Source organism: Danio rerio, chromosome 11, assembly GCF_052040795.2.
Source record: "Danio rerio strain M-AB ecotype USA chromosome 11, GRCz13ab, whole genome shotgun sequence".
Taxonomy (NCBI): domain Eukaryota; kingdom Metazoa; phylum Chordata; class Actinopteri; order Cypriniformes; family Danionidae; genus Danio; species Danio rerio.
This window is the reverse complement of record NC_141031.1, coordinates 40,853,954-40,867,500: the sequence shown is the minus strand read 5'-3', so window position 1 is coordinate 40,867,500 and position 13,547 is coordinate 40,853,954. Positions and strand designations below refer to the sequence as shown.

At 34.0% G+C, this 13,547-nt stretch overlaps 1 protein-coding gene and 1 long non-coding RNA gene across 9 annotated transcripts in view; one reads left to right on the top strand and one right to left on the bottom strand.

Moving 5' to 3' along the window:
* Positions 1 to 2,860, top strand: part of slc41a1 (solute carrier family 41 member 1) — a 78,496-nt gene extending 75,636 nt beyond the window's left edge. For 6 of the 8 annotated variants that reach the window (XM_087271843.1, XM_087271841.1, XM_087271839.1 and 3 more), the window contains one exon: positions 305 to 2,209. In XM_087271843.1, the coding sequence (XP_087127969.1) occupies positions 305 to 490 (186 nt within the window). In that variant the 3' untranslated portion in view covers positions 491 to 2,209. 8 annotated transcript variants of the gene reach the window in all.
* A 4,789-nt stretch (positions 2,861 to 7,649) lies between these two features.
* On the bottom strand, positions 7,650 to 12,530 carry LOC147841872 (uncharacterized). Its single transcript, XR_015503008.1, has 2 exons — positions 9,825 to 12,530; positions 7,650 to 9,056 (listed from the first exon to the last, which is right to left on the bottom strand). It is a non-coding gene; the product is annotated as an uncharacterized LOC147841872 (long non-coding RNA).
* Between the last annotated feature and the right edge of the window lie 1,017 nt (positions 12,531 to 13,547).

Genomic DNA, 13,547 nt, shown 5'->3' with positions numbered 1-13,547 from the left:
TTTGACTAAAGTTCATTCAACATGACACATTCAAAACACCATCATTAGGCTGACTTTTCATGTAAATATTAAGCTAAAGTAAAATGTGAAGTACAGTAAGGATTTTCGTTGCAGTACATATGCTGGGGGAGTAAAAAAACGTTGCGTCATTTGAAGTTAATGGTGTTTTAAAAAGTCCCTGAATCTGCTGTTTATTAAAGAGTGGGAACCCTGTGTATGTTAAGCTGATTTGACACAATCTGCATTGTAGAAATGTGTGTTATAGAATCAAAGATGAATTGAAATGGTCTGTCTTTCCATCTAGGTCATTATCCTGCTGTATCTGGCAGACTGGATGGTGAACTGGATGTGGCGTCGAGGGATGGATCCTGACAACTTCTCCATCCCCTACTTGACGGCGCTGGGAGACCTGCTGGGGACAGGCTTCCTGGCTCTGTGTTTCCACATCCTGTGGCTAATTGGAGATCGGGACACAGATGTGGGTGATTGATCCACGCTGCCTTTTCCTCTGACTCTGACTGTCCAAGCAACACACACACATGACGTCTTTATTTATAATGCCACATAGAGAAATAATATCTGTATTGTTATGGCTACCACGGTTACCATGATTATATTGATGACATTATTTGCTTTAGTATCGATATATAATTTCGTTGTTGTTTAGCTACCGGGAGAACGACAATCCTCATTATTTTTCAATGGGGATGTTCGGCCCGATCTTACAGCCACTGGCTGCATGTAAAGATTACACCAACCTAAACTTGAAATACTTCACGAGAGGCAAGCGAACGTAGAATGCGTAATCACCAAGTGCTACAAAATGGTTTAATGATATAAAACTTACGGACTCAAAATATAGACAAAAAAAAACATTTCCGGACCATCATGTTATTCTTAGATAACATTTCAGCCTGTTGATTGGCTCACGTGGGTCCTAAACGGGACCGGTAAAATATACTCATACAGTAAACACTGTTTAGCGAACGCCTTGTTTAATTAACACTTTTCAGCATCTAAAATTGCTTTAGTAGCTCTGCTTGTGGTTACAGAGAGACACAGCAACCAAAAGTGCTTCATAGTTTCAATGCAATCCCTGGAACACTCAAGTTGTGCAATGCCATTCGTGGGTTGTTTACGGTCAACGCCGTAAGGATAAAACACCAGACTTTGCCTCAATTGCGTACATACATTTCAGTATCAAACTAATCAAAGGCCTGAAAGACTGTTGTAAGCTTTTCAGACCGCTATCGTAAAGTCCACATCCGTTAATCTCCCAAATCTCTGGACTCAAAAACACTGGGACGGTTCATGTAAATGTTATTTTCAAAGGATGGAAAAATGCATTTTTCTTATTTTATTGAACTGGAAATTATATTTGACGATGCAATTTTAAAGTATTCTATTATATAGAGTATACATCTGCCTTATTTTGCAATGCTTAAATGCTATTTTGCAATATTTGGGAAAAAATAGCAAGAAGAATAAAGAATAATATTATTATTATAAGTGTAAATTAAGGATTTAAAGAGATAGATCACCCAAAAATGAATGTTTACTCATCCTTAAATCCATGTCATGATTTTCCCAAGTACGATGTGATCCTGGATTAACATCTATGTTGATCCTGGAATATCACTGTTGTTAGAAAATGTAATCCATACCTATTCCCTAGCCCTAAACTCAACCATATCGGTAAATCACTTCTAAAATTAGAGAAGAATAGTTAGATAACAATCATGTATAAGTGCATAAATCTAACCCTAAGCCTTAGTTCTGATTGGCTGATTGGAATGTTGTTCCAGGATCAACATAGATGTTGCAAATATTGTGGAAGTTGCACGTTTCTAGCACTCTTCAAAATATGTTCTTTTGTGTTCAACAGAAGAAAGAAACTCATATAAGTTTGAAACAAACAATTGATGACAGAACTTTCAATTTAGGGTGAACTATCCCTATAAAGGGGCTTTGAGTAGATTTCAAATCAAACATTGTCTACCAGTGGCCAATAAGTGAACTGCAACTTATTGCAAACCAATTAAAAGAGCCTGAATGTGATTCAGTGCCCTTACAGTGATTTTTTTTTAATCGTTTTGCTTAAAAGTAAAATAAAATGTAATTATATTTGCAGTGATACACTGATCAGAAACAGTAAATGATTATGTACTGCACGTTCCTCTGAATAATCCAATAAACACCACAAAAATCAGTCTACACATGCTTATAAAGACAACCTACAAAGTAATGGCGAGTTCAGACTGCACGATTTTTAAAGGAGTTTTAAAACACAGATCTTTCCACACTGCATGACTATCTGGGTTAGCGTTCTGGATGGATCGGGCAAGGGAGTTTCACACTGCATGATGTTACAATATGAGTCATTGAGAACTTTGTCTAGGTCTGCAAACTACCTCACAACCAAACACACACGAGAAGTGACATGTAAACAACGCGAGGTCAAGTAGTATATGTTTTGGTATTAATTACGTAATGAGAAAGAAGCCTGTAGTGGGGAAGAAAATTTACTTATTTTGCTCACCTGACAAATTTCCACTAGTTTTTCCTCCATTTCTTGGGTCCAAATAGACTGAAAAGAAGCTCTTTTACCTTCTCCCTAACCTCCCTCTGGCCTGCAGATACCCACACTGTAAAATATTTTACCTTAAATTTACAGTAAACTAGTGGCTAATAATTGCATTACTTTCACAGTAAGGTACTGTTTGTAAGATTACAGTAATTACTTTGAGGTACTTCATAACAATAATAATTCTGTAAATATTTGTATATATCAGAAAAAGTGCTAGTATACACCTTAATATGTATTAATTCTGTGTTGAATAAAATATTAATAGTGTTTGAATTCCTATAACTAAAGTGCAAAAAATATAGCCATTTTTAACAGTAATTTACTGTAATCATGATGCCTGCCTTAATTTCATAATAAAGAAATTAATACGTAAAATTCAACAGTTAAATCCTGTAAAGTGACACTAATGTATTTTACTGTGAAGAATGACAGTAACATTTTGTGAAACTCTGGGAATAGGGTATATGCCGAGCTAGTGTTTTTCCCATACATACCTGTTATTGTGAACTTTTTTCCATTTTTTTATGGTTCCTTTTACAGCATCGATGTTGTAATGTAATTAAAATACATTCAGTTAAATAAACTTTGGCATTCATTTAGTTGCTAGACAAAACGAGACAAAAAGTCATTTACTCGCACGCGCCCGGCAGAATCGGCAGGCTAACGCAGAAGCTCCATTGAATATACTGGGGTAAAATAAATGCTCATATTATAAAGACATGGCGGGGGGAAATGTAATTTAATGCAGTGCTTCTTGTACAATCTGAGACCCACTTTATATCGGATATCACTCAGCTAGTGGGGATCACTGATTTTTAAAGAAAACAGGCCCTAAACGTGCCGGTTTTTGCATTGGCACACAGTTCGCCGGAAGTGCTTAACCCAGGTTACTGGCAAATTAAAGGTCCTTTTAGCATGCTTCGGCATATACCCTATTTATTACAGTGCATACTAGTTGATGCTGCTCTCTGATTGGCTGTAGGTAATCTCCGATGTTATTTTCAATCAGAACACTTTTCATATGGCATGCTTTTGAATAGCCAACAGCTCTGGATATTTAGCATGCAAAATATCTCACGGGTGTCATTGGCGATTCTCTCAGATGGCTTCTTTGATAGTTCACACTGTGTGATTGATACTCACGTGAACGAGCATCGATTTGCCTGTGATTTCTCAAAATCATGCAGTCTGAACTCAGCATATAGGATAATAAAAGTTATAAAGTCTTGTTACAAGCTGTTCACACATTGCCGATTAAAACATTTAAATATGTATGCATAAGTTCTTGCATAGCCCCTTTTAATAATAATATCACAATAGGCCAACATAAAAGACTAACAGCTCAAATAAATCATGCAAATGGCCACAAATGCGTTAAAAATAAAGTGGATACAATTGATCCTTCCCTAAGCTCCGCCCTCCTTGGTTACTGTCGCTAATGTAGACATGCATTACACACTTATTCCATAGAAATGAGCTGATTTGCACGCAGAATGAATTTGCGATTATTATCAAGTGAGCCGAAAGAATGTATGCAGTCTTATCAGCAATGTTCCGTAAAAGAAATGGTTAAATTATCCAGAAATGCAGAGCCTGAAAACTCGAGAAAGTCTCATTTGATTCAGTGGCGAAATGACCATATGAGAAATATTTCCTGTTTAAAAAGCCAGATTTTGACACAAAGCTTAGCACAAGATCAATTGCTGAATTAAATTAGCCTAGTCTGGACAAAAGGCACCTGCTGATTGAGAGGAAACCTGCCTCAAAAGCCTTTTTAATACACAATATCAGTAGAGTTATGCAAAAAAATGCTTGTCAAAAGGGCTATTTTGACATCTGCACTGCTGGATGCTAGCTCAAAAACCTAGCTCTTGAAGCCATGCTTGATTTCAAATCCCCGAAATCGGTTTCTTGTTTCGTACTGGATAAGATGAGAATGATTTAACTTTGACTGTTTTTTAAAACCAGATTAATGCCACTCGGAAAGACTTGAAAGGCTAACGGGATGGCTAGCAGCTAATCTGTACCTCAATTCTCAGCCTTAAAAACACGTTAATCAGTAGCTGTCACTAATGTATCTTTATAACAACTAGCCGGGCATGTAAAGCCACTGACCTCCAGTTATCATCGAGCGTGTGTGTTTGTTAACGGTAATGTTCTCCTCCCATTGCTAAAGGGCTGAGTATAAACATCTCATATTGTGCCGGGCACATTAACATTCAAAATGCCTTTTTTTTTTTTAAGTGACGATATCTTCAACACACACACTTTTTATTTGGAAAGCCGCTTTAACAATTCATTTATACTTACAGTATATCTATTTTAAAACAGTTTTTAAACACTAGTACTTATTTATAAGCCTGTAGTACTTATTCTTTAGATCACAGGTGTCAAAGCCAGTTACTGGAGAGCCGCAGCTCTGCACAGTTTAGTTCCAACCCTACTTCAACACACTTAAGCTGCGGTCACACTAGAGTTTGTGTGTGCGAAAAGGGGCAGGATTAAGATGATTAGACGTTTGAAACAGCTAGAGATTGGTCCATGTTTTAAATTTATGTCCAGAGAGGTCATGTTTTGATCCTCGATTGGTCTCGCGCATTCAAGTGATGTGATTTCGCAGGTCAGCGTTGACCAAGCTTGAACTTTGCATCGCAGCGACCTGCGAAACTTGACGCACAAACTTGCGTTTCCAGTCTGACGCATTCACATACGCATGTATGGAAGTATATAGTGAGAAAAGTGCTGTGTAATGGCAGCTTTACCTGTAGGATTCAAACAAAGTTTGATTTGGTGTGTTCAATTAGGGTTGGAACTAAACTGTGCAGAGATGTGGCTTTCCAGGAATTTGCTTTGACACCTGTGCTTTAGATTGCACTGTAAAAGAATAAATGGTCAAGAAGTCATGACAATATATGTTCTTAGTTAACTGTAACTTATTAAACTGAGTTAATCATGTTCCAACTTAATATTATGAGTTGCGCCAGCTGTTTTAAGTCAGTTTAATGTAATTTTAGTTCAATTGACTTAATACGGTTAATTTGATTCACCCTACAAATTTAAGGCAACCAGTATTTTTTATTGTAGCACTTAATTAGTTTTTAATCTGTTTGTACTAAAGTGTAAAAAAAATCTGTGAATTCACAGGTGTTTTTTTTTTGTTTTTTTTGTTTTGTTTATTTTGTTTATTTGTTTATTTTGAATTGCATTATGGGATGTTGATCTCCAATCTGTCTAGTTTTGATGTTGAAAATTCAACTCTGCAGTTTAACAAAGTCACGTCTATTGACATTTCAGTAGTTTGAAATGATATGATATATAAGACATAACATATAGAGAGGAATAAGTCTGTAAAATAAAACTGGCAGCGTAATGTACACCGACCAAGACAATATAGCATATTAAACTATTCAAAATTACTTTTTTAAAAGTTTTTAGGGTTAAAAGTTGTTGGAAGAAGGATCAAAATCCCATAATGCAATTCAAAAGCAGAAATAAATGGGAAAAATAATAAAACATGAATCGGAAAATACAGAAAACTGCTAATATTTAATTTACGGATATTTTATCAATAACTAGTACTTTAGTTCTTATTTATCACACAATATTAATTATTTGATACTTGTCTTAATAACTTATATACTACCTAATAGTATCTAATGTATATTAGTAGCTATTTATTAGAAAAAGGTACTATTTTATTATTAACTAGTATTTTTCTGTTTATTTACAACTCTGCAGTTTAACAAAGTCACTTTTATTGAAATTTCAGTAGTTTGAAATAATATAATGTATAATACCTAACATATAGGAAGGAATAAGTCTGTAAAGTAAAACTGGCAGTTTATCACAAGGTTTTGTAGCGTAATGTACACCGATCAAGACAATATAGCACATTAAACTATTTAAAATGTAAATAAAAGTCACTCTTTAAAAAGTTTATACGGTTAAAAGTTGTTGAAAGAAGGATCAAAATCCCAATTCATAAGCAGAAATAAATGGGAAAAATAATAAAAACATGAATCGGAAAATACAGAAAACTGCTAATATTTAATTTACGGATATTTTATCAATAACTAGTACTTTAGTTCTTATTTATCAGACAATATTAATTATTTGATACTTGACTTAATAACTTATATACTACCTAATACTGTCTAATGTATATTAGAAGCTATTTATTAGGAACAGGTACTATTTTATTATTAACTAGTATTTTAGTTTGTAATTATCGGATATTAGTACCGGTAGTTATTTATTAGATACTAGTCCATCTGAATTGGATACTAATATTTATTCATTTGATACTATTACCTAACATATACTAAGAGTTATTTATTGGGTACTTGTACTAATTGATTATTAACTAGTTCTATAATTGTTATTCATTTGAAAGTTAATTAATTATATGCTAATACAACAGTTATTGGTACTAGTACTTTATTATTAGCTATTTTTTTATTTATTTATTGGTTACTGGCTGTTGTTTGTTGGATACTAGTCTATTTAAAATAGGAAGTAATTATTCATTTGATACCAGTACCTAATATATGCTAGTAGTTAATTATTAGGTATTAGTAATAATTTATTATTAACTAGTATTTCAGTTTTTATTTACTGCATACTAGTAGTTATGCATTAGATGCCAGTAATAATTTATTATTAACTTTTATTTATTAATTTTAGTTTGTTTTTTAGTATTCAGTTGATATTTGTTCTTATTAATTAAATACTAACACTTATACATTTGATACTAGTACCTATTTTATACTAGTATTTATTTATTTGTTACTAGTACTCATTTATTTTTAACTAGTATTTTATTTAGTATTTACTGAATGCTAGTAGTTATTCATTGGGTATATTGCTATATACAGTATTTTTTTTATTGAATTGTAATAGTTATTCGTTAGATACTAGTACTTGTTAGTTTGATATTAATACCTAATAAACATGAGTAGTTATTGATTAGACACTATTGTTTTTGTAATTATTACTAGTTGTTCTTATCTTACTAGTCACAACTGTATTTTTAATCAATGCCAAATCTGAATGACCACGTTTATTTATTTATTTTTTTTACATTTTAAAAAGTACTATATTATAAAGGTTTACATGTTTCTGTTAAATAGATACTAGTAATTAGTCAATAAGTACAAGTATTTGAGAAATAAGTAATATAGGTTCAAGTATCTAATAAATAAGTTCTAGCTCGTAAGAAATTATAATAAAAAATACCAATATCTAATGAATAAGAGCTAGTATCTAATAAATGACAGGTAGTACAGAAGAAAATATGTGCTAGCTATTTACAATTGGCATGCTATAGTGAAAGCTGAAGTCAATGACCAGTCCCCTTAAGGCTGGTTTATACATCTACGTCGAGCAATCGCTGTGAACCACGGCGCCTGCCTTGCACGCAGTCGTGCATTTATACTTTTCTGTGCTGTTTGTGTTGCTTTGCAGTTACACTTCCAAAACGCTAGCTGCCAGTGGGTTATGTTATGTTCCTCTGTGTCGAGTTTCTTCGTAGGTGTTTTTTTTTTAACACTGCCCTAATGTACAAGTAGCTCCAACCCACTCATTCAGAGGTGGGAACCGGCAGACGTGCAACAACTTTAATAATAAGGTAAACACAAAACAAAAGTCTCCATATGGAGCTCCTTCATGGGACTCGACACTTGTAAACACTCGCTATATTGGGCTTGTGGCTCTCAGCACTGCCCTCGTTGTGACATGTAGTTTCATTTTTTGAAGGCTGCGCCAGACCATGCGCGTGTGCTTGACGCACAAGTATAAATCAGCTTTTAGTTACTAACAATGTAATAGTTACCACTAACTTTGGCCAAACAGAATCTGCGGACATTTTTTATTATTTTTTTGCTATTTCTGCTGAGAATTTTGTTAGGAATCAGAGGATTTATGCAGAAAATGATTTTGGGAGTATCGTAAATAACAAATTTATATATGAAGTAAAAAAAATAGCTTTTTAAACTTTTATTTAATGTTAACAACGCAAATCCATTTAGATCCACATTATTTGGTAAACAAAGCAAGTGTCTCATATAACATCTCTACTAAAAGACAGAAAATATTACTTTACACACTATATTGTGAATAATCATATGAACATTTTCATCTTAGTCAACAATTATACTGAAATTAATTTGAAAACTAAATAAATATAAACATACACACATTTACATAAGTAAATAAACAGAATTAATGATGGGCTAGACTAATGATAGGCCCGCATGAAATCTGTGCGCCCAGAATTATGCAGATTTCCGCAGATTTCATGCGGGCCTACTAGTAACTAATGAAATAAGTACTAGTATCTGGAATGAATAGCAGGGTTTTTTAGGTGCAGGCACAGAATGTCACATGCCACTGATCTTTAGTTCTAATTTGGTTGCGACTTCTTTAGGTGACCAAAATTTAACGTCAATTTGTTGTCTAATACCCACATCGGCTGACATCTAGTGCCAACATCAGCTGCCGTTGATATTTGGTTGGTTTTAGGCTGTGTCGTTTACTAACCAAAATCCAACATCAGCTAAACGTCATGATATTACATCCATACAACGACAAAGTCTAACATCAGTAAACGTTTAACTTTGGTTGGTTGACGTTGACCTCAAACTGACGTTGGGTTCTGACGTCAACCCGATTTTCAAATACAACCAAATTCATTTGTGTAAATTCAGCCCAAATACATGTTTTGCAACCACTTACCTTAAAATATTTAGTCAATCCAATGAATCATTATTTCCAGTGAGACACTAGTTGTCAATAAGTACTACTTTGTAAAAGAAATAAGTCATGTTTTATTCTATACTAGCAGTGGTCATTATTAGATACTAGCTCTTATTAATTAGACACTGGTGTTTTTTTATTTCTCACAAGCTACAGATTATTCATCAGATACTTGAACCTATTAAAGATAAATGTGCTAGTAATTTAAAATTGAGAAACATACTATAGTGAAAGATGAAGTCGATGAACCATCCACTTAGTTACTAACAATGCAATAGTTACTAGTAACTAATAAAATAATAATACTATTATATACTAGTATCTACTAGTATCTGGAATAAATAGCAGGGTTTTTTAAGTGCAGGCACAGAATGTCACATGACGTTGATCTTTAGTTCTGATTTGGTTGCGACTTCTTCAGGTGACCAAAATTTAACGTCAATGTGTTGTCTAATACCCACATCGGCTGACATTTATTACCCACGTCAGCTGGCTTTGATATTTAGTTGGTTTTAGGCTGTGGCGTTTACTAACCAAAATCCAACATCAGCTAAACAACATAGTATGATATCCATACTACGTCAAAGTCTAACATCAGTAGCTGTTTAACTTTGGTTGTTTTTTTGTTGTGTGAATCATCTTGACGTTGGAGTCTGACCTCAAACTGATGTTGGCTTCTGACCTCATCCCGATTTTAATATACAGTATAACTAAAACTTAAAGTTAGTCCAACGTTGGAGTCCAACGTCAATTTTACGTCTGTGTGACATCTGATGCCTGCTGAGAATCACATGTAGCTAATAAACAAGTACTAGGTACTCTGAAAAAAAAGTATGGAAAGTAGTAAATGGATTTACTATGCTTCTTAAGATAAGTGCTTGCAAACTATTTATATGGGCTGAATTTAAACAAACAAATTCAGTTTAGTAATGATCAACATAATTTGTTTAAATTCAACTCAAATATATAGTTTGCAACCACTTACCTTAAAAAATGGTAAATCCAATGAATCATTTGTTTCAGTGCATCTTAAAGTATACTTGTATCTTTAAATAATGGGTACTAGTAACATGGAAATAGATACTAGTATGATTGATATATGACATGTTAAAACGGCTTACCAGACTCCCCCTTTTTTAAACTATAACTTGTGCTTTCTGTCCTGAAATGTGTGTTGGTTGCGTCACATTAGATCACTGTGCACAAGACGTACTGTAATGCCAGAGGTTTTCCACAAGAGGTCGCGCTAGTGCAGGAAAAGCAGCGGCTCACTTTTATGCCACAATTATGCGTCACATAAATATGACTGTGCAACCGATCCGGTGCTGCCACTGAACACGACAGCGCTCTGTAGTTGTGAATATTTCTTCAGGGGACGGGAGGCTTTGTTTATTTATTTCTATAGATGCGACAAAGCTATTTGTACATAATATATTTATTCTATAAATGTTTATTTTATCATTCTGTTGCATTTTTTCTTTGCATTGGACCAGTAGAGATGTTTACTGTACGTTTGTTTTTTTGTTTTTCGGTAATTTTTGGTAAACTTTAACACAATATCAAAGTTTGGTGCCTAATATCCAGCAAAACCTCACTTACTCGATCTGGTTCGGTGAATTGAGCGTAATATGCCTTAACAAATCACAAGCAAGGCTAGATTTATGTAGTTTTTTTTTTTTTTTGTATATGATAATTGATTTTTATTTTATATTGATTTGATTTGTGTTCACAAATCGTCCTGGCAGATGAAATCGGTGGTAGTTATCCAAAGCAAAGCCACCCAATATCAGTTTTTTATTTTAGTAATAAATACATAAATTAATACTTCTTTAAGGGATTTCTAATCTGTCATAATCTAAAACTTTCCTACAAGAACTCATAACCTTCACTATGTTGTGAGTCAAATGGATTTGATTCCTGGTCGCTCGACTGGGAAACTTAAAGCAAGCTTGGCAGGTTATCTGAGCGTGTACAGCTAATAAAGGTTTCTGGTTTCCTGTAAACCGGTTCTGGGTTGTTCCCCTTCAGTTCTGCCCTACTGCTTCAATCTGACACTGTCAAGGGGACTTAACAGAGGTACTTGTAAACTGCTGGAAATAAAAGATTTTATTATTTCGTACGACTGCCATGTGCTTTTCTGTCTTCTGTTATGCTCTTTTTTGAAGAGTTTCTGTACATGATCAAAGGTTATTATTGATGTTTTGAGATGAAAATTAACACTGTATTAATATTAGCTTTTAAAGATAAATACTTGCTCATTAGTAAAGGGTTTAATGAGTCGGAGTTGCAAAACAGAAAATGATTCGGTCATTGTTAAAACCATAGAATGGACATTGTATGTATTACATGAAATCACATAAATATGAACAGAAATTAAATACGTTTACACTACCTGACAAAAGTCTTGTCGTCCGTCTCAGTTGTAAGAGCAACAAATAATAACTTGACTTGTAGTTGATCATTTGGTAAAGTGGCAGAAGGTCGATTTTTCTGAACTGCATCCCAATCTTCACAAAAACTGCAGATGGAACCCGCATGGACCCAAGATTCTCACAGAAATCAGTCAAGTTTGGTGAAGAAAAAATCATGGTTTGCGGTTACATTTAGTATGAGGGAGTGTGAGAGATCTCCAGAGTGGATGGCAACATTAACAGCCTGAGGGATCAAGATATTTGATCTGCCTGTTACATTACAAACCAAAGGAGAGGGCAAATTCTTCAGCAGGATAGCGCTCCTCATACTTCAGCCTCCACAGCAAAGCTCCTGAAAGCAAAGAAGGTCAAGATACTCCAGGATTGGCCAGCCCAGTCACCAGATATGAACATGAGTGAGCATGACTGGGGTAAGATGAAGGAGTGCAGTGTTCTCACTGCAGCATGACTTTATATTCTACTGTACATTATTTCTGTTAAGTCACAAGACTTTTGTCTAATAAAGTCAGACTTTACTGTCCTAATCAAATAATTAAAAATCAAGGCATCATATTTTATTTTGGTAAAATAGGTGTAATCTAGAGGTCTTTGCCTTTCATATAAGCCACTTTTGATACCAAATGATCAACTAGAAGTCGAGTTATTATTTGCTGTTCCTAAAACTTGGATAGATGACAAGACTTTAGTCAGGTGATTACAAGGGTGTCTCTAAAAAAACACAGATCTGATTTTATTTTCTAATAAATTAGCACATAATATATTTACAAGAAAATTCATTTTTGGTGTGAAACATTTTAAATGGTTTACATTTGTCATAAATTACAATGTACAGAGTTATTTACAATATACATTTACAATAGAGTGCTTTTGTTTCATAGAATTTTAAACAAATCAGGGCTCAACAATAAGGACTGCCCAGTGGCCCGGGGCCAGCGTGAAAGACACACGGGACAGTAGTCAGGATTGTTACTGGCCCCTATCGGCCAGTAACAATGAGCATGTTTTTTTTTTTTTGTAACCTGGCAACAACCAGTACAGCGAAAAGATGGCAACATGGCGGCAAAATTAAACAATGAGGCTAAAAGTAAACGTATGTTTCTAAAGTCTTAGAAGCAAACAATTACATGGGTACAAATTTAAGAAACTGAAAAAAAAAACAAAAAAAATAACAGTTGTCAGTTTGGCTAGCCATTTTTATCAAAATTATTTAGAATTGAATTAAAATACCAGCACATTTTTCATACTGCTCTTTCATTTGCATAAAATCTTGAATTTTGCTCATTATACATTTATTAACATATTTTAAATGTTTAAATTCTGGATTCACAGGCATAATTTTGCCACTATTTAAAATATGTGGCTAAGAAATAGCTATTAACTTTTTCGTTTTTTTGGTGGGGCCAGTGAAAATTTTGGCAGGGCAAGTAAAAATCTCAACCAATGGCCCGATCAGACCCGTATAAAAAATCCTTAGCGTTGAACCCTGCAAATGTTTCTGACAGACGTCTCTGACACAGGCTATTCATTTGATCATCAATACAATACAAATCTGATATCATAAAAATAATATTATAATTTATGATCATTTTCTGATTGAATGTATGTAAAAGTGTAATCCTCTTATTTAATGCTTTATTTTCTAAATCATTTCTCCAGTCTTCATCCTCACATTATCCCTCAAAAATGATCTAAAAACAACTGTATTATTTTTATCAGCAACAGTTCAGAGTTCTCAGGCTGAAAGACCAAAGTGAAGTGTGATGAGTGTGAGTTAG